Here is a 27,494-nt window from a genome sequence, read left to right as displayed (position 1 = left end):
AGAGAAGGTTGCACATTCAGTTAACTTTATGGGCTCTTTTTTTTTTTTTTTAATGCCAAAGCATGTTTATATAATTTTTTGAACTTAAAAATTATTTTTATTTTATTTGAAAGGCAGAGAGAGAGAGAGAGAGAGAGAGACATCTTTCATCTGCTAGTTCACTCCCCAAATGCCCACAACAGCCAGGATTGGGCAAAGCTGAAGCCATGGGCCTAGAGCTCAATTCAAATTTCACCTGTGGTTGATAGGCACATGAGTACCTTTGAGGGTGGTTATTAGCAGGAAGATGGATCAGAAGTGGAGGAGGGGCCTGCACTGTGCTGTATCAGATAAAGCCACCATCTGCAGTTTAAGTCCTGGCTACTCCACTTCCCATCCAGCTCTCTGCTATGGCCTGGGAAAGCAGTGGAAGATGGCCCAAGTCCTTGTGCCCCTGCACCCATGAGGGAGACCTGGAAGAAACCCTTGGCACCTGGCATCTAATCAGCCCAGCTCTGACCATTGCAGCCATTTGGAGAGTGACCTAGCGGATGAAGTCTTTCTCTCTCTCTCTCTCTTTCTGCTCTCTGTAACTCTGCCTTTCAAATAAATTTTTAAAAACAACAAATAAATGGTGGAGGAGCCATGTCTCAAACCAGGCTTTCTAATATGGGATGCAGGTATCACAAGTGGCAACTTAACTGTTGTTCCAGATACCTTACCCATCCAAATATATTTAAAATTGCCATGCTGAAGTCTAAAAGTTTACATGTGTGCCACACAGATATGCAAAGGAATTATAATTTCCACAGTTTCAATCCAGTCAATATATTTTATATACAACAAAATGACCCCATGGTAAATGATAGACTATTTCCCCTATTCCTCAGTATAAAAGTCTTCTTCTCTTTTGAAATGTTTTATTTTTAATCTTTAATTCTCTGGATCTCATCCAAACTATCAATGGTACTTAAAAAAATCCTATGTTTCTTATTTGCAAACTTTTTCTTGAGCATTATTCATTAAAAGAGCAGTTGATTGCTCTTCTCAAACACCTATAACTGCTTCCTTTAAAGACTAGGAGCAATGGGGCTGGTGTTGTGGCACAGCAGGTTAATGCCCTAGCCTGAGGCGCCAGCATCCCATGTGGGAACCAGTTTGAGAGCCGGCTGCTCCACTTTCCACCGAGCCCTCTGCTATGGCCTGGGAAGGCAGTACAGGATGGCCAGAGTCCTTGGGCCCCTGCACCCATGTGGGAGACCCGGAGGAAGTTCCTGGCTTCGGATCGGCGAAGTTCCAGCTGTTGCAGCCAATTGGGTAGTGAACCAGTGGATGAAAAACCTCTCTCTGCCTCTTCTCTTGCTGTGTAACGCTGACTTTCAATAAATAAATAAATAAATAAGTCTTAAAAAAAAAAAAAAAAGACTACAAGCATCGCTCTTAATGACATCAGTGTACATTTTTCTTTTTCATGCTTTTTTAGTATCTGGCCATATTCCCCACCTCATTCACACTGTTCACACTCCACCCATTCCTCCTTAGTTATAAATCTCCTGCTGCAGTAGTGTCAACCTTGTTTTGCTTCGTTCCTACTTGCGTCCTCTCCTCAGCATCTCTATTTCATATTTTTTTTATTCAATTGGCATCTGTATACATTTCTGACCCTCCACCCTCCTACATGCAGCTGGCTGGCTACTCTACCCAAGCCCATCCCCTGACTGCACTCTTTGTCTCCACCGCCCACTCCCAAGCTCCAGCCCTTGTTTTTCATTGACCTTTCTGCTCGGAACTGCCTCCCACGAACATTCATAGACCTCCCTACTTCACTCCCTCAAATCATTCTCCCTGATTGGCTTCCTGGTCTGTAAGCATCTCTGCTCTGTATCTGCCTGTAACATTCTTATTTGCTCTTATCCATATATATAGCACTTTCATTTTCTTCACTGCAAGTGTTTTTTTGTAGCCCTGATTTTTTTGTGTGTGTGTGTGCTTTCTTTAGAGGAATACTCAGGGCAACAACAGCAATATATGCTAAATGAATGTTCACAACATTTATTTTTAAGTAAATAAAGCAAACAAATGAATAGGAACAATATTGCCACACAGACAGCTGGAGCAGGGATGGTGGAGCCAAAATGTTCTCACACAGAAAACTCACTTATTGGCTATCATATTTTAATAACCAACATCATGAGAAATTTTGAACTTTTAAACAAAAGTGTCCAGTTGACTTTCTAAAGGTCTTTTAAAAATGCTTTATTCTAGACATAAGAACTCTTGAATCTTATAATCTTGGAGTCATTTCACTGTAGAAAATAGATGATTTGAATCAAATTGCATATCTTTAAATCTCTTTGAAAGTCAAAACTATTATATATTTTTCAACAAGGACAATGAACAGCTTTTTTGAGAAACTCTTTATCATCTACTTTCTCTAATAAGGCTTCTGTGCAGCTCCCCAAAACGGAAATTTCATACATACATTGTGATCATATATGAACTAAAAATAAAAATAAAGTAGTCAATATAAATTATAAGCTTTAGACCCATGGCAAATGAAGGTCATAGGGCAGGCTGCCAAACTTCTCTTTGGAATCATAGTGTCCAGTCTGGGAAAAGATTAACACTAAATAAATCATTCACTGCCTTGCCTAAGGGCTCAAAAACTATCCTTTGTCCTGAACGTAAAAAGAGTGAACTGTAAATTTGGGGCTTTAATGTTTCCATTTGATCTCCAATCCTTCCATCCAGTGCTATGTCTTCTCTCTAAACTTCTATTGTGCCGATACTCCATGTCACTTGTTCTCAGTTGACTGTGCTGTCATTTATTTTTTCCTCTTGTATTTGAATTTCCTGTCACCATCTCATGTGGATTTGCTAGAAGCAGGGATTACAGATTGTATTAACCCATCTTGTCACTTCAGCATTAGTGCAATACAAATAGGAGGTGCATTAACTCATTCGAGCCATACATGTGATGTGCCAGGCACTGCCTGGAGTCCCAGAGAGACAAAGGGAGGAGAGATATTGTTCTGTCCTTAGAGGACTGAAGTCCATGGAAGACAGGTGAGGAAATAGACAAGTGCCATAAAATGGGATAAAGGCAATCATGGAAGCCAAGGTCAGGGGTCCTGATAGCTTCCATGTCTCCTTTCTCTCTCCCGCCCCTTCCAACTCATGACTAGTGACAGGAAGACACATATGTTCCTGAAACTAGCCAACAGCTGCCAATCAGGGGATTCTTAAAGCCTTCCTTTTTCTTCTTTTCCTTTTTAAAGCTTCCCCATTACTCTGCCTGCCTTTGAGTCTCTGCCAAACATAAGTGATGGTGGCTGACTCCCTTGTTAGAGCAAGCTCTGAATAAACAGAACAGTTATTCTTACTTGGTGTCCTTTATTCCCACATTCACTTTTTCAATACCAGCCACGGCCAATATCTAACATTGTCTCTTATCTGGTACACCAGAAGTTTTTATATGTTCAAAGCAAAATCTTAAGATTTTGATTAGGTTAAAACTATACTCTCCTTCCTAAATACAGAAGAGGGAAAAGATGAAGGAGGCAGGTGGGAAAGAAAAGAATATCTTGAGCATGAAGCAAATTCTCAAGTCAACTTTAGAAAAGAGTACTGACCTGGAAAAAATGACCTGTCTTTCCTCTGCTTTCACACCACAGCCATCAGCACACAAGACTCCCATGAGCCCCAGATGGGTGGGAAATTCTCCCCACCAGGAAGAAATGAAGCAATTCTTCAGCAGACACCAGTTGGGTGTCTCCAAACACAATCTGAGAATAATGACATCTGCCATGGAGAGAGCAGCAGCTCCTTCACCAGGAGGGCTCAGTTGCCAAGACTTCTCCCCTCATACACACTTCAGATGCCCGTTGTAAACCCCAGGTGGTTTTACTTTTGTTTCTGCTTGGGATTCCTACAACCCCTCCTAGGGTTCAAATAATTGGCCTGAGTGGCTAATAGGACTCAGGGAAAACATGTTTACAGGTTTCCCATAAAGGATACTACAAAGGGTACAGCTGAAGAGATGCACAGGGCGAGGAATGAAAGAGTCACAGCATCTTCCAGGAACCTTCACGTGTTCAGCCATCCAGATGCTCTCTGAACCCCGTCCTTTTGGATTTTTGTGGTGACTTCATTGTGGAGCCATGATCGTTAGTAGCCTGGGTGGGGGATCCCAGCAAGTATGCCCAGGTTCTTCCTCATTCATTTCTCCTGGGTGTGGATCAGGACCCCTCTGGAGTGAGCAGAGTCTTATGACCTACTGAGTTTCTAGGGCCTGCTTTGGGGCTGCAGTTATGAACTAGGAACCATGGATGAAAAGCAGCATATATGTATTAAAGTATCTTAAGTGTCCATGGAAATTTAGGATCTAGAAAGTTATTCCTAAAAATGAACTTGCTTAGGATCTGATTAGAAAGTCTTCAAGTATCCACAAAGTAGGCCTGCCTTGTTGGAAGACCACTAAGCAAGAACGAAAATAGATGTCTTTCCTTAAACCAGAGGGGAGAAAGAAGAAAAAGATGGATGCTAATGCAGTAAACATGTGGGTCTGATAGCAATCACAGTCCCCTGTGCTAAGTATGTTGCCCACCATGAGTATCACTGATCATTTCACAGAGGTTCCTTCATATGTTGAAATATTTGTATGTCATCTCTTCAGAGAAGCTTCCTTTATCACTTCCTTTATCACTTTTACCATCTCCTCTTAAGAAGCTACCTAGTTCATTATCAGATACTCTTAGCATGACACTTTCCACTGATATGTCCCCTCTCTCTTCTTTCCTCTCTCCCTTTCTTTCTCTACCTCCTCTCCTCCATTCTAATTTTCCATGTTTTTCCTACTAGAATATCAATACCTTGAAAGCTGGAATTATTTTGTCTGCAAATTTAGACACTGATGAACTAATAGTTTGACACTGAATACTTTCTTTCTTTATAAAGAAATAAAGAAAAAGTAGAGGGCCAGTGCTGTAGCATATCAGGTAAAGTCACTGCCTGCAGTACCAGCATCCCATATAGCTGCCAGTTCAAGTCCCAGCTGCTCCATTTCCAATCCAGCTCTCTGCTATGGCCTGGGAAAACAGTGAAAGATGGCCCAAGCCCTTGGGCTCCTGCACCTGCTGGGAGACCCAGAAGAAGCTCCAGGCTCCTGGCTTTGGATCAGCTCAGCTCCAGGTGATGGGGCCATTTTGGGAGTGAACCAGTGGATGAAAGACCTCTCTCTGCCTCTGCCTCTCTGTAACCCTGCCTTTCAAATAAACAAATAAACCTTTAAAAAAAAAAGAAGAAAAAGAAAAAAGTAGAATTTCAAGAATTAAGGGCATTCTTGTCTGGTGGCTTGTAGTTTCTATGTGAAACAGGAGGTCAAGTGGCTTTACAAAAATTGAGGGGTAGGTAAGTTGAAAATAATGCAGTTTGGGAGGCAGAAACAGAAGACAGTGATGCCAAAGTGACCACAGACTAATTTGAAGGCAGTATTTAGGCCCTAGAATGCTAAAGATATAAATGATTGAAAGAGAATGAATATCTCCAGTAGATATAGTAATAGTCCCAAAGATGACCATATCATTATCCCCAGAACCTGTGAACATCTTAATTTATATGACAACAGAGACTTTTCTGGAAATGATTAAAGTTTAAGGATTCTGAGATGAGAAGATAATAATGAATTAAAAATAAAATACATTAACTGGTGTTGTGGCATAGCAGGTTAAGTTGCTATCTGCAATGCTGCTGTCCTTTATGAGCACTAGTTCCAGTCCTGGCTGCTCTACTCTGACCCAACTTCTGCTAATGTGCTTGGTAAAGCAGGACCCTGCACCCACGTGGGTGACCTGGATGAAGCTCCTGGATCCTGGCTTCAGCCTGGCCCAGTCCTGGCCATTGAAGCCATTTGGGGAGTGAACTAGCAGGTGGAAGATCTCTCTTACTCTCTTTTTCTCTCTCTATATATATCTCCCTTCCTCTCTCCCTCTGTGTGTGTGTGTGTGTGTGTGTATGTGTATGTGTGGTCTGTGTCTCCTCTCACTGTAACTGCCGTTCAAATAAAATAAATAAATGTTTTAAAATAAAGATCCCAAAATAACTGAGTGTCAGTGAATTCAGAAGCAGCATTCTATATGAAGCATCAAGATCGCATTTAAGGGGCTGCCACTGTGGTGTAGCTGCATTCCATATGGGCATGGGTTTGAGTCCTGGCTGCTCCACTTCCTATTCAGCTCCCTGCTAATAAATCTTGGAAAGCAGCAGAAGATGGCCCACACACTTGGGCTTCTGCAACCACATGAGAGACCCAGAGAACCTTCTGGCTCCTAACTCTGGATTCTGTTCAGCCCTGGTTGTTTTGGACATCTGGGGAGTGAATCAGCAGACAGAAGACCTCTATTACACTCTCTCTCTCTCTCTCTCTCTCTCTCTCTCTCTGCCTCTCAGATAAATGTTGCTGGGGTCAGCACTGTGGCCCTGCAGGTTAAAGCCCCAGCCTGCAGCACCGGCATCCCATATGGGCACCAGTTCAAGTCCCAAGTGCTCCACTTCCTATCCAGCTCTCTGCTATGGCTTGGGAAAACAGTAGAAGATGGCCCAAGTTCTTGAGCCTCTGTACCCACGTGGGAGACCTGGAAAAAGCTCCTCCTGCCTTATGGGTTCAGATTGGCCCAGCTATGGCTGTTGCAACCATTTGGGGAGTGAATCAGCAGATGGAAGACCTCTCTCTGTTTCTCTCTCTCTCTCTGCTTTTCAAATAAATACAGAAATATTTAAAAAAATTCTCATTTTACCAAGATACCATGTTAAAAGACCCACCTTCTAGCAGTTGTCAAGTAAAATGGCAGGGCAAGTTCCTGAATATCAAATCAAAATTTTGAAGCTGCATTTTCAAATGTAGTACATTCCATTCCCTTCAGAAGTATTTTGACTTAATAATGAAAACCTCTCTGGGTACTAGGAAATTCTTATGGATGTAGTAAATTGAACTTATACATATAGTGAAACTGAAGTTCACAGAAATATTCCAATTCAGGAAGATTTAACCTAAAAGATCACAAGTATAAACCAATTAATTAATTTTGAATTTTAGAGTTATAAAGCTGAACTTCTAATAGACAAGCTTATCATATACATTAAAAATCACAATGTAGGGAAATGAATGCATAATTCTTAACACAAAAATATTAGTAGTATAATTTTGATTGTCCTGAACATTTGAAATCTGCTGAAACTGGAAAGATCCTTTCCTGCTACATACATCAATCTAGGTTTATGGACTGAAACAAATGCACTGCTGCGGTATGGGATGTAGATAGTGGGGGAGGTGGTGTCTCTTGGTTTGGGGAGGAACAAAGAGTATATGGGAAGTCCCAGTAGCTTCTGCTCAATGCTGTTGTGAACACAAAACAGCTGTAATAATAAAGCTTGTGAAACCAAAATAGAATATGCAGATAGCACAACCGTGTAAGCTAGGAAACGGTTACCATATCTGCAATGTGAGATTTGGGCTGGGGTTCGACATTCTTGACTACCACCCTCTACCCCATTTTTAGCTGTTAGGTGCATCACTCCATAGCTTCAAGAGATAGGCCATGTTGCTGGATTCAAGTTTTACACATCACTTAGCTCTGAGTCCCCTGCAGAACTCTATAGTCTATGTAAGTGGGTCATTTGATTGAATTTCACAAGACTTTGGTTTTTAAGATAAATCAGGATTTCTCCTTTATGTGTAAACATCTCAGAACCTTACTAAAACCCTGCATTATTTTATAAATTTCATAGATCCACATAAAACAGATGTTAAAATGTACTTCTTTGGAGCTGGCAGTTTGGCACAGCATGTTAAGCTGCTGTCTGCAGTGCTGACATCCCATATGGGTGCTGGTTTGAGTCCCAAGTGCTCCACTTCCAATCCAGCTCTGTGCTAATGTACCTGGCAAAGCAGTGAAGAAATGGCCCTAGTGCTTGGACCCCTGCACCTATGTGGGAGACCCAGAAGAAGCTCCAGGCTCCTGGCTTTGTCCTGGTCCAGCCACAGCCATTGTGATCATTTAGGGGAATGAACCAGCACATGGAAGATCTCTGTCTCTCCTCCTCTCTGTAACTCTTTCAAATAAATTAATTAATTAAAAAAAAAATAAATCCATCACTACACATACTTTAAAAAATAACATACTTCTTTGGATCCTGTATTTCACAAAGTTTTATCTGACTATACTTTATCAGGTTATTTTAATAGCAATGATCCCCCAACTATAAAAGCTTACATATGGGGACTGGCATTGTGGCACAGCCAGTTAAGTTGCTGTTTGCAATGCCAACTTCTCATATCAGTTTTGGTTCAAGTCCTGGCATCTCTGCTTTCAATTCAACTTCCTACAAATCTTCCTGGGAAGGCAGCAGAAGATGCCTCAAGTACTTGGGCCCCTTCTGCCCAAGTGGAGACCAGATTGAGTTTCTAGCTCCTGGCTTAAGCCTGGTCCAGATTCAGTTGTTGCTGCCATTTGAGGAGTGAACCAGCAGATGGAATGTTTCTCTTTCTTCTCTCTCTTTCTCTCTATGTTACTTTCCCTTTTAAACAAATAAAATCTTTCTTAAAAAATGTAAATAAAGGGGCTGGTGTCGTGGCATAGTTGGTAAAACCACCACCTGCAACACTGGCACATTCCATATGTGCAGTGGTTTGTGTTCTGACTGCTTCACTTCTGATCCAGCTCCCTGCTAATGGACTGAGAAAAGCAGTGGAAGACGGCCCAAGTGTTTGGGCCCCTGACACCTACATGGGAGATGCAGATGAAGCTCCTGGCTTTGGCCTGGCCCAGCCTTGGTTATTAAGGCCATCTGAGGAGTGAACCAGTGGATAGATTTCTTTGTCTCTCCCTTTCTCTATAACTCTTTCAAATAAAACAAATCTTTAAAAATGAAAATAAATAGTTTCACTATCTGCTGAAATATTCAGCTGTACGAGAAGCTCATATTACAGCAAAATATCAGAGGATAAACTGACTAATTCTTAAAGGGCAGAGGGACCATGGATGTGTTTTCCAAGAGCACTTGATGACAGAGGAAACTGAAATAGCAACTGCTGTACCACTAATGGAGAAAGGCATTCCAATGAGTGAAGAAGTATCCCCCAAATCATGCAGAATAGTTTAGTATAGATTAACATCTAGAATGTATAGAGTGCTCAATAATCATTTCTTGAAAAAATAAATCAATGTGTGAATAAGGAATAAATACAGCATAAAGTATCATAAAAGAACATTAGGTTGGTAGCAACAGAGGGTCAAGTGTGACTTATGTTTCTGGATTTTGACTTAAAGTAAAATTAAACAAATTCTACTCTTTCTAAAATTCCCATGTGTTCAACCTAGTCATCCATTTCTCCCTGCCCAAAACATCTGAATTCCAATGGTCATTTTACTATTTCCATGGTTTTGTATTTTCTAAACCATCATAGAGTTGGACCAAGAAATCTTTAGCTTTCTAACAAAGTATGTTTAAAATTCTTCCTTAAGGTCTCTGTCTTACATGATTTCCTTTTAATCTTTGAACTAGATCCCATTACATGTGTGTATAATTTGTTTATCCACTCATTTGTTGAAGGACAGGTAATTATGAATAAAGCTGATATAAACATTCTTTTGTAAAATTGTGTAAAAGTAGGTTTTCTTTTTTTTTTTTTTTTTTTTGACAGGCAGAGTGGACAGTGAGAGAGAGAGACAGAGAGAGAAAGGTCTTCCTTTTGCCGTTGGTTCACCCTCCAATGGCTGCCGCTGCAGCCGGCGCACCGCGCTGATCCGATGGCAGGAGCCAGGAGCCAGGTGCTTTTCCTGGTCTCCCATGGGGGGCAGGGCCCAAGCACCTGGGCCATCCTCCACTGCACTCCCTGGCCATAGCAGAGAGCTGGCCTGGAAGAGGGGCAACCGGGACAGAATCCGGCGCCCCAACCGGGACTAGAACCCAGTGTGCCGGCGCCACAAGGTGGAGGATTAGCCTATTGAGCCACGGCGCCAGCTCTAAAAGTAGGTTTTCATATCATATGTAAGACTATGAAATTGTGTGGTGAGATTACATTTTGCTTTGTATGAAGGTGCCAAAATGCCTTTCAAATTGGCTGTGCTGTTTTCCATTCCTACCAGCTGGGAATGAGAGGTCCTCTTGCTTTGCATGCCTACCAGCAGCTGGTATTGGCAGAGTTTTAGATTTTAGCCATTCTTTTTATTATTTTTTTATTTTTTTTTTATTTTTTGACATTCTAATAGGTGTACAGTTGAGTCTGCTCACTTCAACACTTCAACCCCCCCCTCCTCCCGCAAGGACTTTTTGAGAGGCAGAGAGAAATAGAGATACAGGGAAAGAGAGAGGGAGAGGGAGGGGGTGGGGAAGGAACAAGGGGTGGGGGAGGGGAAGGGGAGAGGAGGGGGAGGGAGAGAAAGCAAGGCTGATCTGCTAGTTCATTTCCCAAATGCTCACAAGGGCAGAGTTAGGCTTGGTCTTAAGCAGGGCTGGGCCAAGGGCTACAGCCAGGAACCTGGAATACAAACCAGGACTCCCACATGGGTGGCAGGAACTCAGTTAATTGAGCCATCACCATTTCCCCTAGGGACTGTTGGTGTCAAGCTGCAGGGCAGGAAATTGAGCACAGACATTCTGATGTGGGGTACAGGCACCTTAACCACTGAGCCAAATACCATTCATTACTGTTTAAAATTGCAATTCCCTGATAACAAATGAAGGTGAGCATCTTTTTATATCACTATTTACCATTTGTGTATATTCCTTGGTGAAGTCTCTTTTCAGGTTTTTTTTTTTTTTTTTTTTTTTTTTTTGTCAGGCTATTTCTTACTGTTGAGTTTTAAGAGTTCTTTGAGGGGCCAGTGCTGTGATGTATGTGATATAGTAGGATAAACCTCTGCCTGCAGTGTTGACATCCTATATGAATACCAGTTCAAGTCCTGGCTGCTCCACTTCCCATCCAGCTCTCTGCTAATGGCCTGTGGAAACAGTGGATGATGGCCGAAATGCTTGGGCCCCTGCACCCATGTGGGAGATCTGGAAGAAGATCCTGGCTCCTGGCTTCAAATCAGTCCAGCTCTGGCTGTTGCCGTCTTTGGGGGAGTGAATCAATGAATGGAAGATCTCTCTCTCTCTCCTCCTCTCTGTAACTGCCTCTCAAATAAATCTTAAAACACAGAGTTCTTTTTAATACAAGTCTTCTTTCGTATGTATTTTGCAGATTTTTCTCCCTGTTTATGGCTTATCTTTTATTATCTTGCTAGTGTCTTTCCTATAAGTTTTAAATTTTAATTAAGTCTAGCATAATCTTTTAAAAATATCATGGAATGTGCTTTTTGGTTTATAGCTCATGGTCAAACCTACGACCACATACATTTTCTCCTACATTTTCTTATAGCTTTTGTGGTATTGGGTTTACCACTTAAGTCTTTAATCCAACTAGCATTAATTTTTGTGACTGTCTCTAGCATTTTTATTTTTTATTTTTCCATACAGAAGTCCAATAGATCCAGCACTATTTGCTGAAAGACTATCTGCTCTTCATTGAATGGCCTCTGCTTCTTTGTCAAGGAACAGTTGCTGTATTTTTTTGTTCTATTTCTGGGCTCTCTTCTCCTTGATCTATATATCTAATCTTAAGTTAATACCACACCATCTTCATTACTGTAATGTAATACTAAGTCTTGTAATCTTGTATGTAAGTTCCCTAATGTTCTTCTTCAGTGTTATGTTGACTCTTCTGGATTTTCTTTCTCTTTTATATTAATGTGAGGATTAAGTTTGTCAGTACATACAAGATAGCTGGGTGAGATTATGAATGGGATTTTTTGAATTTCTAAACCACATGGGGAAGAACTGGGATCTTAAAAACATTGAGGTTTTCAATCTATGATTATGAAGTATCTACTCACTTATATAAATATCACCTTAAATACATTAAATACTGTAGGGAATTTATTTACTCACATAGCTGAAAAGGCCCAAGGTAACAGCCTTCAGGCATAATTTCATGATACGTCTCCTGTTTTTATCTTTAGGGCATGTATTTGTTACACAGAAGCAGATTTGCTCTTAAGTCTTCCCTCTTGCTACTGAATTGAGCTCTAGAATTCCAGCCCTCTTGTCTTATACACCCTCCAGAACCTCTGTATAAGCATGTCCAGCAACTGTCCTAGATCTGTTTTGATTTGACTAGCGGAAGTCACATGTCCATTCTTAAAATAGTGTTTCTGTGAGAAGTCATAATTTCCACTCTAGATACTGGGCAAGAGTGGATTTTCAAATGGAAATTGGGTCCTGTTATAAAATGCTGGGAAAACAATCACATATGTCCAATTCTAACATGAAACCAAAGGGTTAAGAGTTTAGATAGCTGATAGAATAACAGATAAGTCTGACAGAGAGATGTGCTACATGGTTAGATTTGCATATTAGAATTTTTCTGTGGTTGGGAATGGATTGGAGCTCTGCATGCCTCAAGGTACATTGGTGAGGAAGCTGGGACAGTGCACTTAAAGAGTGCTAAGGGTTTTAAGCTAAATGATGGCTGTAGTGGTGACAGGGAGAATGGAAAGAAGCGGGCAGATTCTATATATTCAGGAATTTGAAAAACAACATCAAAAGGGCATTTAGGATGATTTTCTTATTTTTAGCATTGATGATTCCGTAAACCAGAAAATAAAAGATGCTAGAACATGAGACTAGAGGCAAGGTAGGACATGGTTAGTGGATTATTTTGGACATATTATTTTAGGATGTCTTTAAATCAACCTGAATTAACTGTTCACTTTTCTGTATTTCTAGGCTACAAGAGGCTTGGAAATTTGGGGGTTATATAACTGGTTTTCATTTCTTTTAATATTTATTGAACATCTAATATGTGCTATATATCGCATATGTTGTCTAATTATATCATTGCCATGATTTTATTATATTTAAAAAGATGGAGAAATCAAGCTGTTATTATATTTATTTTACAGATGGGGAAATAGATTTCACAGAGATTATGCTTGTCCAAAATCACCTAGGCAATCAATGGTAAAGTCAAGATTAGAATTCACTTTTCTTCCAAAGCCAAGTCCAACAAACTATTTTGAAAAAAGCATTGTATAATAGGAGAGGAGATTTGAGTTATTATGGTAGGCTGATGAGAGGAGAAATAGCAGATGGTTCCAGCAGGATTTCGGGATCGAAAAAGGAAAGAGGCTGAATACTTAGCCCAATCATGCAGGTGAGGAAGTGTTAAGGGAAGAGGAGGCACCTGTTCTATTTGAAGGCCCTCCCAAGGTGATTCCATCAACCTGTGTTCCCCCACGCCATGCCATGGTATAGTTCATCCCCCAGTTACATAAATACTTGCAAAGATCAGATAGTTCTTAAAAGATATTAAATAATTAATACTCCTTTCTGTTAATATTGAAAATAAATGATGAATGGAAATATAAAATAATAAGAGCCTTCCCAGGATCTTAGATGTTGTGGAAGTAGGGTAATAGATTCTGAGGCATGGAACTGCCTTACCATTTACTCTTATCAGTAAACAACTCAGCTTCCTAACCTCGCATTGGTCCCTCTGCTCAATTTTTTTTTCTTACACATTCTGCTCACTTGAATCCGGCTGACCTCCTTCTTTCATCATGCATACCAGGTCTTCTGAGAAGCCTCCCTGACCACCAATTTAAGGTAGGATACTCCCTTTCCTAGGGCATCCATTCTTAACCTCCAAATCCCTGATCAGAGTTTGTAAATATATATTTGTCTATTAATCTGTTCACTGCTTTGGCCCTCACCATTACACCACAAGTTCCCAGAGGTCAGGCTCAAGTGTGCTTAGATCAATACGACATAATCCCATGCTGGTTTGGTGCTCAGTACTTAGAGAATCTCAATGAACCATGAACCAAATCAGGGGTAAAACAAACAAGTCAGGGCCTATAAGCCCACTTTCAAGTTCCTTAAATATTGAAAGTTTCTAACCATTTATAGGACTTAAGATAACATGTTGTGTTCTCTTAACAACCATGTTGTGTTATGCTAACAATCCAACTGCTCAACAACTCTTTCAACATTTTTGCCATTTTAAAATCTTGTATTTACCTTTGCCTTCAATGAAGTCTCAGGAGCTTTTCAGTTGGAACAGAAGAAGAAAAATAGCTTGGATGGGTTTGCTTGACTGGGAAGCATCTAGCAGATCAGATGAGCATTAAAGCACTAAAGAGCTCTAGCAATCTTTAATGCACTGTCCTGAGCAGGAAGGCGCACTTCCAAATCAGCTTTCTTAACCTCCAAGGGAGGAAGGAACACGTGTAAGTACTGATGAATTCGTACCCAGTAAGCGAGTAAAGCACTCCCATTCCCCTGAAGCTCTGATGACAGCCATCTCCACACTAGATGAGACTCAGACAACAAACCTTTCATCTTCCCTAGCAGTTGCCTTGAGATCACCTTTATCCAATGAAGCTCCAACCCAGGTGAGTGAAATCTAACCTTTCTCCAGGCTTTCCCAGGTCTTCTGAGGGAAAGAAAGCCCAAGCAAAGTTCCAGCCTGAAGCTGCTTTTGTGTGTGTGTGTGTGTGTGTGTGTGTGTTGCAGAAGGGTCATGCACTCTTTCTTTTCCAGGTGAGTGTAAATTACTTGAGGGTAATTCCTGGAAAGATCTGTGATGAGAGATGTGAGTTTCAAGCTTCTTTTGGATCCATTTCTGATCAGAACAAATTCCCCTTCATTCCTTTGTGGATGTGCAAAGTATTAAGTCATTTGCTTTATACTATGCAGGCAAGCCATTGCCCTAAATTGAAACATGTATTTTCTCTTCGTCATTGTTTTCTGGCCATTTTTCATATGGAGATAATTAGCCAGACTGGCTCTTGAATATGAAGAGAAAGTGCTGATGCTTACAATTCAAGGTAAAAGCATGTTTTAATATATTACATGCATATATATACTGAAGATTTTAAGAAGCAGTGTGGTTTAAATTGATATTGTAATCACATTCATGTTTTAAGAACATACTGAAACAAACTATTAGGAAAACCACACATGCATGCATGGTATTGTTTGTATCTTGGCTTAATGAAAATCCACCTAGTTGGTCTAATTTTTGTGGGTTGCCCTGATTTTACTGGTTAAGGCAGAGAAAAATTACTAACACCAGCATGTTCTCTGGGATATAGTTTTCCCTCTTCTGGCTATGTTTATAACAATCATATTTCCTCCTTCTCTTCCAGTGGTTCTTACTGTCCTGTGAATGCTTTGTTTCAGTTCTTGCAAGCTCTGTGAAGAACAAGGTCTTATCCCTACTTAGTCTCTACAAATTAAATGGTTAGAAAAATGATTGTAAATGTTTCCCACAATAGACTGAGGAATTTTAGGCTTGCATGTGAAAACACATATTGCTTACATATGCTATATTATTACATATATACACACACATACATATGCATTGTATATTATTACATGTGTGTACAAAAATTTAGATATATTTTAAGTCTATTAAAAAATACTCTTTCAAAATCCAATAACATAGTTTGAATCAACCATTGCAGGTCCTCAGAGTTGTTCAAGAACCTCTGAAAAAAACAAAACTAAGTTTGCATGAGCCAAAATGGTAGCCATTTGCCATGCATGGCTTCTAGCAATTGGAATGTGCATGGTATTGAGATGTTGCAGTTATTGTAACATATGAACTGTCCGCCAAGACTTGGTATTGGAAAACACATGTAAATAGACTCATTTTTATTGGTTTTTAAAAATTAATGCTTTACTTTAAAAATAAGCAAATTATGAAAATTAATTTCACATTCCCTTTTCCTTTTTTAATGGGACTAACAGAAAAATCTACAATTCTCCATGAGATTCACTTTATATTTCTATCACAGAGCACAAACATTATAAGGCCAAACATTGCCTTCTTTAACTTAATTTCTTACTAGTTTTGTCTTTAGAATGTTTTTTCAATATCTTTTTGCGACTGAACAAGCTACATTATGGACTCAGCAAATCTCAGTGGACCTTCCACAGGTCATTCTGAATGGTTTTGACAACTCACTTTGAGAGGATCCATTCAGGTAGAAAGAAAATGTCCTTTCTGGCACAGGGTATGTCCAGAAACTCCATAGGAGATCTCTTTAGCTTCCAAAGATTCTCTGTGTGACATAAGAAGGAAAGAAAGAAATGCTTTCACATCTTCATGTCTTCTTTTGTCTCTCAGTTGCAAACAATCTTAAACATTTTGAGTAATATGTGTTGACAGTTAATGCACACCCATATACTTAGGGAGTTTTCAGTGAAAGCCAGTGAGCTCTCCAGAGGGTGAGGTTTGAGGCATTGATGTTCCATTTGCAGCAAGAAGGAGCTTATGGGGCCTACAAGTCTTTACCTTCACTTTGACTCTCTTTTTAAAACTAGAGAATGTATTGGAATGTATAAATATTATTTTAATTCATATATGTATTTAAGATGAAGGATGAAACTTCAACTTCCTTTAGAGCTAGAAAAACTTTGTGGTACATTCTGTATGCTTGAAGAAAGCAATATTTTGTTTTTTTCTTTTTTTTCTGTTTTGTAGACATTGTATTTCCAAGTGATGCATTGATGATAAAATCAATGATGGTGGTAAAACTTGAAGGCTGGGACTGGTGTTGTGGTGTAGCAGGTTAAAATGCTGCCTGAAATCCCTGTATCTCTAATGGGCACTGGTTCAAGTCCTGGCTGCTCCACTTCTGATGCAGCTCCCTGTTAATGGCTTGGGAAAAGCACCAGAAGATGGTCCAAGGACTTGGGTCCCTGCCACCCAAGTGGGAGACCCAGGTGGAGCTCCTGGCTTTTGGCTTCAGCCTGGCTTAGCTCTGGCCATTGTGGCCACTTGGGAAGTAAAACAGTGAATGGAAGATCTCTCTTTCTCTCTCGCTCTCTCCTCTCTGTAACTCTGACTTTCATATAAATAACTCAATTTAAAAAAAAAAAAAACTCTTGAAAGCTATATAACTACATTTTTAGGGGACACACAATTACCCCCTATCAAAGAGTTCTTGGAATTGTGCCCTGATTATCAGAACAATGCTGGTAAGAGCAAGGGTTTTATATATATATATATATAAATATATATAATATATATTTTTAATATAATCAAGGATGTAGGGCTTTGGATTATTTACATAGAACATATAGTTTCATGGAACTTCAAAGTCTTAAAGCAGAGATGATGCCCTATTTAAGGTACTTGGTACTGTAGATGTAGTGTTTAGGTTTTTATATGTCCTGTTAAGTTCTTCCTTAAAGTTTCTGATTTAGTTTACTAACTGAGAAATACTTGTGCAACTTGGATTTCCTCATTCTTTCACTCTCCCAGTAAGCCTTCATTGACTGTCAGCTGCAGGAGGCTTCCTGCTAAAGCAGGTGTCTTACCTACAGCATTTCTGACATTTTGGGCTGAATTTTTCTTGGTATATGTGTTTGCCAGAGGGCTTTTCTGTGCAGTATGTTTAGCAGCATCCCTTCCACCCATTGTGGAAACCAAAACTGTCTCCAGGAAGAGCTAAACGTCCTGTGGGGAACGGAATAATCCCTAATTGAGAAGTGCTGATGATAATGGCAAGGGGGAATGGATACTGGTGGTGGGGTAAGTGGACAAATAAATGGGAGGAAGAGATATGCAGGAGATGATGGATTAAATTTCAAAAAGTTGGATCTGACCAGGGGCATGGTATTCTCTCTAAAGTGGGTTCAGGGTCTGGAATGTAGCAGTGAGGTCATGACTGACAGGTGGTTTTGGGATGCAACAGCTAGGAATTGACACCAGGGCTGAAGAGGTTTTTTTTTTTTTTTTTTTTTTTTTCCTTTTTTTAAGGTAAGATCATCCACTTGATGTATAAAAAGATGAACTGAATAACCAGAATGCAATGGAGTTGCTCTGTTAGAAATTCTAACGCATTCCACCAAGGTTATACAAAAAAGAAAAAAGTTCCACATGATTTCATAGTCAATTAAGAGAGTTCTGGATGAATAGAGTAGGAAGAAGAAAAAGCAATGATAGGTAATTCAGAGAAACAGAGAAAAGTGAAGAAAAGGAGGATGGTTCATTTAGTGTTTATTGAGTACCACCGATCATTACATGATTTTAACTTCAAAAAAGCTTGGAAATTCACACATTCTTGCAATCTGCTTTTTTCTCTACTGGTTTAGCATGAAGATGTTCCAACATATAGAAAAGTTTAAAGGCTTTACCAGTGAATATCCATAAATCTACCACATTAATAATGGATTTAACATTTTTTGTTTGTTTCATCACTTGTCTGAACATGCTTCAAAACATCTTATTTTTGATGCATTTTACAGTAAATTGCCAAGATCCATATACCTCATTAAACTATGTCAGCAAATCCATTAAGAACTTAGAGGCCATTTATTTAAAGTTTTCCAACATACTTTTGCTCATTTTATTTTTAAAAACTGTAGGGAGGGAGGGAGGAAGGGGATATCATTGTATTCTTTAGAACTGTATCTATGAACCATATTAATTCTGTTAAAAACTAAAGATTAAAAAAAAGCAAAAAAACACACCTGCATTGAACTGTCTCTGTTGTAAAATGAGAGCTACTGAATAAGTTCATATACAGTTTTTGTGATCTTTGATGCTAATTCTGTGAGTTTTGCAATAATTACAAAAGGCTAGATTTTCTCTTCTGAATCCTGGCACTTAGGATCTGGCTGGACACAAATTAGGGTGTCTACTTATTTGTAAAATGTACTTTTTTTAAAAGAAAAGATCAATTTATTATTTACTTAAAAGGCAGAGTTATGGAGATAGGGAGAGACAGAAAGAGATCTCCCATCTACTGGTTCACTCCCCAAAGATATTATCCATCTTCTGGTTCACTCCAAAATGGCTGCAATGGCTAGAGCTGGGCAAGATAGAAGCCAGGAGCCTGCAGGTCTTCCTTGTGGGTGCAGGGACCCAAGCACTTGGGTCATCTTCCTCTGCTTTCCTCAGGGGCATTAGCAGGGAGCTGGATAGGAACCAGTGCTCATATGGGATGCTAGTGTCACAGGCAGCAGCTTTGACCATCTGTGCCACAATGCCAGTCCCCGTGAAATGTACTTCTGCAGAAATGACATTCTTTCCTGGTTAAATGGAGATGATGAGCCTAGGCTGTGTCTCCATCATCTTTGAAACTACTGAACACCAAGAAATGCTTTTACCAAACTTTAAGGTTTGCCTTTATTACATTCTTCTCTGTTCCCTAAGGAATAAAAGATGTGATGGCATTATAAAAAATTTGGACTAAATTTCTAGGTTCACGTATTGCCTCTGTTGCTATGTGACTTTGGACAAATCTCTTAACCTCTCTGAGCCTTAGACTTTTGCATTAATTATTTTTGGAGGAACTACCTACATTTGATGTTCACACTTGTGACTTTTCCAATCAACCTTTGCATGTAATAGAGCTTGGTCAAATGTGACCTGATACACAAGTGCCATCTATTGTTTCCCATTCAAAGAAGGTGGAAAAAAAAACAGCAGTCCCTTTTCTCCCTGCCTCTCTTTCTCCTCCCTCACTCCTTCCCTCCCTTCATTCTTTTGTCTTCTGAACTTCTGGAGTGTGTCGTAGAAACAAAAAAGTAGGGAAACAAATAGTTTAAAATCAAAGATGTTCTATTACGGAAGGGCAAAAAATAAAAGATTCAAAGTGCTTCAGCACTCAAAGAAGCAGACATTTGTAATAACCCCAGGCAAACTGTGCCCTCTGAGGAGGCTGGATTCTAGGAGAGCAGTCTTGTCAAAGAGAAGAAACAAAGGCTTTTCAAGTACTCCGGAATTGCTTGGAGATTGGGATACTACCCTGGCAAAGTTATTAAAGTTGATTCTTGCAAACTATTTATTCCAAAAGGCCACCTAAGGACGACTGGCTACCTGCCCTAAGTTTCCCTCATTTTTAAGAACATAGTTTGTAAAAGGCTACTACTAATAATGGCTACATATGTTTTTATATCAATGACTTAGAGGAATAACTATCTTGATAGATGGTTAAGGATGGAGTTTTAAAATGTTGGTTCATAGGAAGCGCACACATTTGCTTGCCACATTTAAACTGTGTTATAATATGTAGTACTTTTCCCTCCTCTGGGTTTACTTTCAGGATATTAACCAATTGGATAGCTATTCCATATTTTCAATGTCATTAACAAAGAACTTCTAACAGATACTTGTTCCATTCATTGTGAATGCCACTTTAGTGTTTGTTTCCTACTTGTTAAGTATACTTAAAAATAGGTATAAGTATTAAGTATACTTGTTGTTTTAAGTATACTTAAAAATAGGTAGCTCAATGTATTAGTAATTAAAATATGATGTAACTTACCATGAGGAAAAGTGTGTATGGAGACCAGCACCTTCAAAAACTTCATTATAGCAGGAAATGCACTGGGAAACGTTTGCTTGGGAAAGTGGTGGCTTATAGATAACATCTGATTTCATGTTTGTGCCAAGTGTGTTTTCTTTTCTTTTTCTTTTTGTAGTCAGCCACAATAGTGACATGTTTAATATTGATGAGTTTGACCTCCTGGGAGTTATAGTATATGCACCCTTTTTGAATACAAATGCTGTTTAATTTATATGGTAAACACCTAGAATTTTGGAGATTAGCATTTTAATCAAGTCTAGTCTCAGTATTTTCTGCCTCCTCAGCTCCTTTTTTTTTTTTTTTTTCCTGTCAAAAAAAGTTTGATAAACAAATTTTGGAAATGACAGCCAGTGTCCTTTCATGGAGAATCAAGGTCCCAGAGTGAGTCGTGAAAGCTGCCACCGTGAGTTGTAACCTGTCCTAAATCTCATGCTGGAGCAATTATCCAAGAAACAGAGCCATCCATTCAGCAAATTGTTATTGAAGAGCCAGCCACACAGAAGCAGGCAGAGAGGGGGTGGGGTGGACATGTGTCTGGCCGTGACATTACAGCACCTGTAAACTAGAATATGGCTTCAGTTTTCCCTCGTGTAAAATTTTCTTTCCCCTTTTTTTGTGTAACTTTCCTCATGGCAGGCCCGGGAGCTTTGAAGTTCGGTGTGCATCGTGCAGCTGAGGACCTCTTCGCTCGCGGACAATGCATTCAGTTCTCACGGTGGAGATTAAAGTCGCCGAGATACAAGAAACGTTTTTCGCGCCCGAGTTCAGCCTGGAGCCAAGCGGGGGCCTTGGGGGCGGCGGCTGCCGGCGGGGAGCCAGGCCCGGGCTGCGTCCCGCGCAGCCATTGGCGGGCGCCGCCGCGCGCTGCACTGAGCATGTTCGCGCCCCGCCGGCTCCGGGCCGCAGCCGCAGCCGCAGCCGCAGCGAAGGCAGCCGCGGGAGCCGCCGCGCATTATGCAAAGCGGCGGCAGATGCGAGCGGGACCAGCTGGTCGCACGTCAGCTTCTCCTCCCAGCAGCTCTCCCGGCTGCCTGACTTACCCAGGAGAGTCCCCCGGCCCGGACTCGGGGCTGAGGAGGGCCGGCATGGCCTGAGTGCGCGGGGCGCGGCGGCGCAGCGGCGGGATTGCACCATGGGGAACCAGGAGGGGAAGCTGAAGAGGAGCGCAGGTGATGCCGCGCACGAAGGCGGCGGCGGCGGCGGCGGCGCCGAGGATGCTGTGGGGCCCAGGGATGTGGAGGCCACAAAGAAGGGCAGTGGGGGCAAGAAGGCGCTGGGCAAGCACAGCAAGGGGGGAGGGGGCGGCGGCGGGGAGCCCGGCAAGAAGAAGAGCAAGTCGGACTCCAGAGCCTCGGTGTTTTCCAACCTGCGGATCAGGAAGAACCTGTCCAAGGGGAAGGGCGCCGGCGGCTCCCGGGAGGATGTGCTGGACTCGCAGGCCCTGCAGACCGGGGAGCTGGACAGCGCTCACTCCCTGGTCCCCAAGACTCCAGACCTCAGCCTCTCGGCGGACGAGACGGGCCTCTCGGATACGGAATGTGCGGACCCCTTTGAGGCGCCTCGGCCGGGGGGTCCTGGGCCTGCCGAGGCTGCGGTGGCGGTTGGGGCGGTCGCTGAGGATTTGGAACCCGCGGCGGGGGCGCAGGATGGACAAAGGACCAGTTCGGGCTCGGATACGGACATCTACAGCTTTCACTCGGCCACGGAGCAGGAGGATTTGCTCTCGGACATTCAGCAGGCGATTCGCCTGCAGCAGCAGCAGCAGCTCCAGCAGCTGCTTCAGGGCTCCGAGGAGTCTGCAGCGCCCCCCACTGAAGCTCGCCCTCAACCAGGGGCCTTCCTGGGCCTGGACCGGTTCCTGCTGGGGCCGAGCCCCGGGGCTGGGGAAGCCCCGGGTACTCCCGACACAGAACAGGCGCTGTCCGCGCTCTCGGATCTGCCCGGGAGCTTGACCGCCGAGCCCGCCGTGCCCAAGCAGCCACCGTCTCCTGGCGCCCCCTTCGCCTCGGAGGCGCTCAGCCTCCCGGAGGCCCAGCCCACGGCCGCAGACTCGCCCTCATCCACGGCCTTCGCGTTTCCCGAGGCTGGGCCGGGGGAGGGCGCAGCTGGAACCCCCGCGCGAGGGACCGGTGACACGGACGAGGAGGCCGAGGAGGAGGCTTTTGAGGATGCCCCCCGAGGCTCCCCAGCGGAAGACTGGGCCCCAGAGAGGGGAGAGGCCCGGCCGAAGTTGGGGGTTGAGCCCGAGGAGCTGGCGCGAGAGCCTGGAGCCCCCGCAGCCTCCTCCCTGCCCGGCAGCCCCTCGCCCAGTCCGCGCTGCTTCAAGCCCTACCCGCTCATCACTCCCTGCTACATCAAGACCACCACCCGGCAGCTCAGCTCGCCCAATCACTCCCCATCTCAGTCCCCCAGCCAGAGTCCCAGGATCAAGAGGCGGCTGGAGTCCTCCCTGAGCCGGGGACCCAGAACTGCCCTGGCCTCGGCAGCCGCCCCGGCTAAGAAGCACCGGGCGGACGGCGGCCTCGTGGGCGGCCTCAGCCGTTCCGCGGACTGGACAGAGGAGGTGGGCACCCGCGCGCCGCGGGCGGGAGGCTCCGCGCACCTGCTGGAGCGCAGGGCGGCCACTGAAGGCGGTGGTAGGGTGTCCCCAGCGTTGGCCGCCAAAGCGTCTGGGTCGTCCACGGCTGCGGAGGGCTTCCAGAACGTATTCACAGGTGAGCGCGCCCTGCCTCTGGCTCTGGGTGGCACATCGCCTGCCAATCAGGGCCTTCCCCTGCCGCCCGCCCTACCCGGGATCTAAAAGGTCGTGATCTGCTAGTGGCCTGTTTCTTCCCAGGGAATCTTTTCCTCCCAGCTCACCCCCTAGGTGAAATGGCTTTGATGCACTTGTTGGTTTTCTGTTTTCTGGCAAGTTCTGAAAAGGAACCGCTTAGTTTGCCTGTCCAAATCACCCCAAAGGGCTACTCTGCTCCTTTCACCTCCAACATACATGCTGTTCTCAGCTTCATGCCAGGGAGAGAAATGATTCATTCATTCATTCATTCATATTCGCTCTCTCTGTCTCTCTCTCGCCTTGTTAGTTAAACCGCCATCCTGCACTTTGCTTCCTCATCCTCCCAAGCACTAGAAGGAACAAACTTGTTTATGGTCCTTTCACAAGTGTCCTTATTGGTAGCACAAACTGTCTGTTCCAGACTGTCTAAAGGTGGTCTCTGACTGCTCTGGTTTCCATGGATATTAGTCATGAGTTCATGTATCTATGCAATACGTGGTTTCTATCTTGCAGCCATCAGGTGCTGTGAAGTGGGCATTCCTATTTGCTGATGTAAGCCAATACTATCAGAAAATTAGTTAACGACAGAATGATTAGGGGTGATTTCCTTTGGTTTCATGGCACAGGCAGGACAGGCTGTAGCTTGGAAATAAAGAGGAGCAGGCCAAGCCCACATCTGGTGGAACAGATACCTCTCCTGCTTGGCATTTGTTATAGACTCACATCCAGGGCTGCAGAAAGCACAGGGAAAGGGTCAGTTTATGTGCTAAGTGATAAGAAGCAGGGTGGGTTTATCCATTCTTCTAAGTGTAATTCCAGGTTCCCAGGTCTTACCTTTAGAGTCCATAGGTACAGGGCTGGTATCTTGTTGGCTTAATCTCTACTCTTAGTTATGAAATGAAACCAAGAGTGTTAGAATTCAATGACTAGGAGAAATATGAACGTTATTTGAATGTTGATAGATTTGTGATAAATTTGTGATTGTAAAATTTTCAGATACAACTTGAAAATGTTAAAATCTAATAAACAGGTTATTGATAAAATATTAGATGAAATTTCTCAGTGAGGACAACTATTTCTTATTTGACTAAATGCTGTTAATTTTGTGGTAGCTACTTTTATTGACTGCATTTTTATTTTTATGAATTATCTTTTCCATTTATAAAATGTTACACTTAATATTAACCTCTACATTCATTTTACATGCTCTTTTTTTCATTTCCTTTCATCTCTTGTCTTTATTGTATAGTTTGTAGCCTTATCTCCACTAGATATATTATTTAAAAAACCCAGAAAGCAAAGCAACACAAATTTAAAGCATTTTTAAATGGAAGAACAGAAAGTGTTTGAGGTAATTTTTGTGAATTTAATATTAGTGATAACTCATGTATTTTTTCCCTTAGCTAGGGATATAATCATTCATTAATTTTTAAAAAAAATAATTCACTATGATTGAGATGATCAATCATTAGCATTAATGATTACTGTCTGTAGTAACATACAACTTTTAAAATGTATTCATTTAGTTTATTTAGCAAATGCACACACACATATACTCATATATGCATATATTCACATCTGCATATACATATGCACATATACATATATCCTAGGCAGCCATATTGTATTAGGGAACATGCTATATTGTATGTGATACAGCCAGGGCTGGGCCAGGCCGAAGCCAGGAGCCAGGAGCTTCATCTGGGTCTCCCACATGGGTGCAGGGGCCCAAGTATTTGGGCCATCCTCTACTATTTTCCCAGGTACATTAGCAGGGAGTTGGATCTGAAGTGGACAGCAGGGACTTGAATTGGCGCCCATATGGGATGCAGGCACCGCAGGCAGCAGCTTTAGCCACTATGCCACAGTGCTGGCGCCAGCAGATACCTTTTTTATGTAGCAGTTTTCATTTTTTTAAAATATTTTATTTATTTGAGAGGTAGAGTTACAGAGAGAGAGAGGGAGAGACAGAGAAACATCTTCCACCCACTGGTTCCCTCCACAAATGGCCACAGCAGCCAGATCTGAGCCCAGAGCCAGGAACTTCTTCCAGTCTCCCATGCTGGTGCAGGGACCCAAGCACTTGGGTCATCTTCCATTGTTTTCCCAGGCCAGAAGCATAGAGCTGGATCGGAAGAGGAGCAGTGGGGACTTGAACTGGTGTTCATATGGGATGCTGGGGCCACAGGCATAGGCCTAGCAGCTTAGCAGCGCCAGCCCCACAGCTTGCATATGTTAACTTGCCCATTCAACGACATTCAGAAGAGAAGAATCCGTAGGTTTAACCTAATCTTGTAACTGGTGAGAAATGAAGGTAGAGAAAAGGAGAAAGAACTTTCTCAAGGACACCCTGTGATTCATTCAGAAGCAGAGCCAGAAATAGAAGCTGAGTCTACTGATTCCTAGTCTGAATGTCTTATTACTCATGTTTGGATGTTCAATGCTGTAAGACACTGTCTTAAGGAAAAGCTATTTTTAAGAGTTAAAGCCTTCACTTAAAAGATTTTCCAGCTTCTGTTTTTCATAGGTGTGCTGTTTTAATGGTTGAACATCTGGCTCTCCTTTGGTTGGATAAGGCAGATTTTCCCCAGGAGCTCTCATAGAAGCTCTTCTTGTGGTGGTAGAGTGACTCCAGGTAGACAAAGGTCTTAGTTGTTAACTTTTCTTCTCAGTGTGTGTGTGTGTGTGTGTGTGTGTGTGTGTGTGTGTGTGTGTTTAACCATGCTTTGCAGTTAACGTCATGGATGTCTTGGAAATTACGAGAGGCTTGAGAATTCCTCTCACTGGCCTTCGGGAAATTGTGTTTGACCTTCATCTTGCACGTATTTGGATCAGTTCATTGCCAGCTGCCTTTGTTGAAGCAGGTGATAATTATATCTATAAGCATCTTTTCTTTTTACACTTTAGAATGAGGGTTGCCAGCTCTGCAGGAAGGAACAGATGTTTCTGTGCTTTTTACTGCTTCCAAGTGGCAGGGAGAAAATTCAAGTGAAAAGTGATTTCTATGGCATATGTTTGTGTCTCTTTGGTAGATATAAAAACATTTTGAAATGAAGGAGACCAAAACTTTATCTTGTTCTAGTTGTTAAGAAACTGGTGATGTTTTAGGCCGTTGCATTTAAGTATTTTATAGTTAATGTGTTTGAAATACATCTTCTACAATGTTCAGTAGAAAAATTTCCTTCTGAAATCTGAGAGGTTCCTTTACCCATTATGCTTGATACAGAGTTTTGCAATTAAAGTTTAGACTTCAAACGTGTTAAATTTGTGGTGCTAGGTCATCTTTCCAAAGTCTATTATCTGGTTTTCTCTCTCTTTTTTTAAATGCATGAAATGAAAATTTAATGTGTTTTGAAGGTCTTAATGTTGTCTTCAAGCACATCATTTTCCAATTCATGAAAACATCAGTGATGCCCCTCCGTAGCTATTGAAGTGTGCGGCCTGGTGGTCTCAGTCGATTTCTGAGTTTTTGTGTCTATATAATTTTGTGTTTGGCTCTTTGCTTTTAGTCATTTATTCTTTGAGCTATCTGTAGTTCCTCTCCTGCCCCAATTCCATATAACTAGATTTTTCTGATCAATTTGTTGTTGGCTTTTAAATCCCATAATTATGATTCTAGCTATAGTTATTACATTTTTACTAAATTCCAGGCTATATGTTGGTAACTACATAATTATCTCTAATCCTCACAATAGTCTTAATGTATAGCTGTTTATCCTCATTTCCCAATGTATAAAGCAAGGTTCAGACAAGTGAATTGACTAAGGCCATTAGGGAAGTAAGTGGCTGATCCATGATGTGTCCTTAGAATAACCAAGTCTGTTGTTAATGTGTATGAAATAAAACTGAATGTGAGCTTTTAGAGGACGATTTCATTCAACAAAGTGGTTAGTCTTTAGAACTTTGATTGTCTCAATTTGGACTTTCTAAAACTTGTCTGGGTTTTTGTATCAATAGAGAAAGCAGATATTTTCTCATAAGCCTTGTTGAATTGTTAAACTGAACTTTTATTAATTAATTTAGGAGACAGATAAAAGAGACAGGTAAACACATGGAGAGAACTCCTGTTTTCTGGGTCACTGCCAAAATGGCTCCAATAGCCAGGCTGGAGCCAGGAGCCAGGAAGCCAGTCCAGGTTTCCAACTTGGTGGCAGGTATCTAACTACTTGAGCCATCACCTGATGCCTTCTAGCTTCTATTTTAGCAGGGAGCTGGAATTGGGAGACTAGTCGGGACTCAACCCCACATAGTACAACCTATGTTGTCCCAGCCTAGTATTTTCATTGCTAGACCAAATGCCTGTCCCTGAATATTTAAGG

General features: G+C 42.0%; 1 protein-coding gene across 3 annotated transcripts in view; it reads left to right on the top strand.

The window, feature by feature from the left end:
- The first annotated feature begins 21,017 nt into the window (after nt 1–21,017).
- Nucleotides 21,018–27,494, top strand: part of LOC100356313 (formin-2) — a 355,035-nt gene continuing 348,558 nt past the window's right edge. For 2 of the 3 annotated variants that reach the window (XM_008268219.4, XM_070055559.1), the window contains exon 1: nt 21,021–23,116. In XM_008268219.4, coding sequence (XP_008266441.1) covers nt 21,100–23,116 — 2,017 coding nt within the window. In that variant the 5' untranslated portion in view covers nt 21,021–21,099. Of the gene's footprint in view, nt 23,117–27,494 lie in introns of all 3 variants that reach the window. The other variant, XM_070055560.1, reaches the window with a different exon arrangement.

The sequence above is a fragment of the Oryctolagus cuniculus genome, chromosome 13, assembly GCF_964237555.1.
Source record: "Oryctolagus cuniculus chromosome 13, mOryCun1.1, whole genome shotgun sequence".
Classification (NCBI taxonomy): domain Eukaryota; kingdom Metazoa; phylum Chordata; class Mammalia; order Lagomorpha; family Leporidae; genus Oryctolagus; species Oryctolagus cuniculus.
This window is presented reverse-complemented; position numbering and strand designations above follow the sequence as displayed.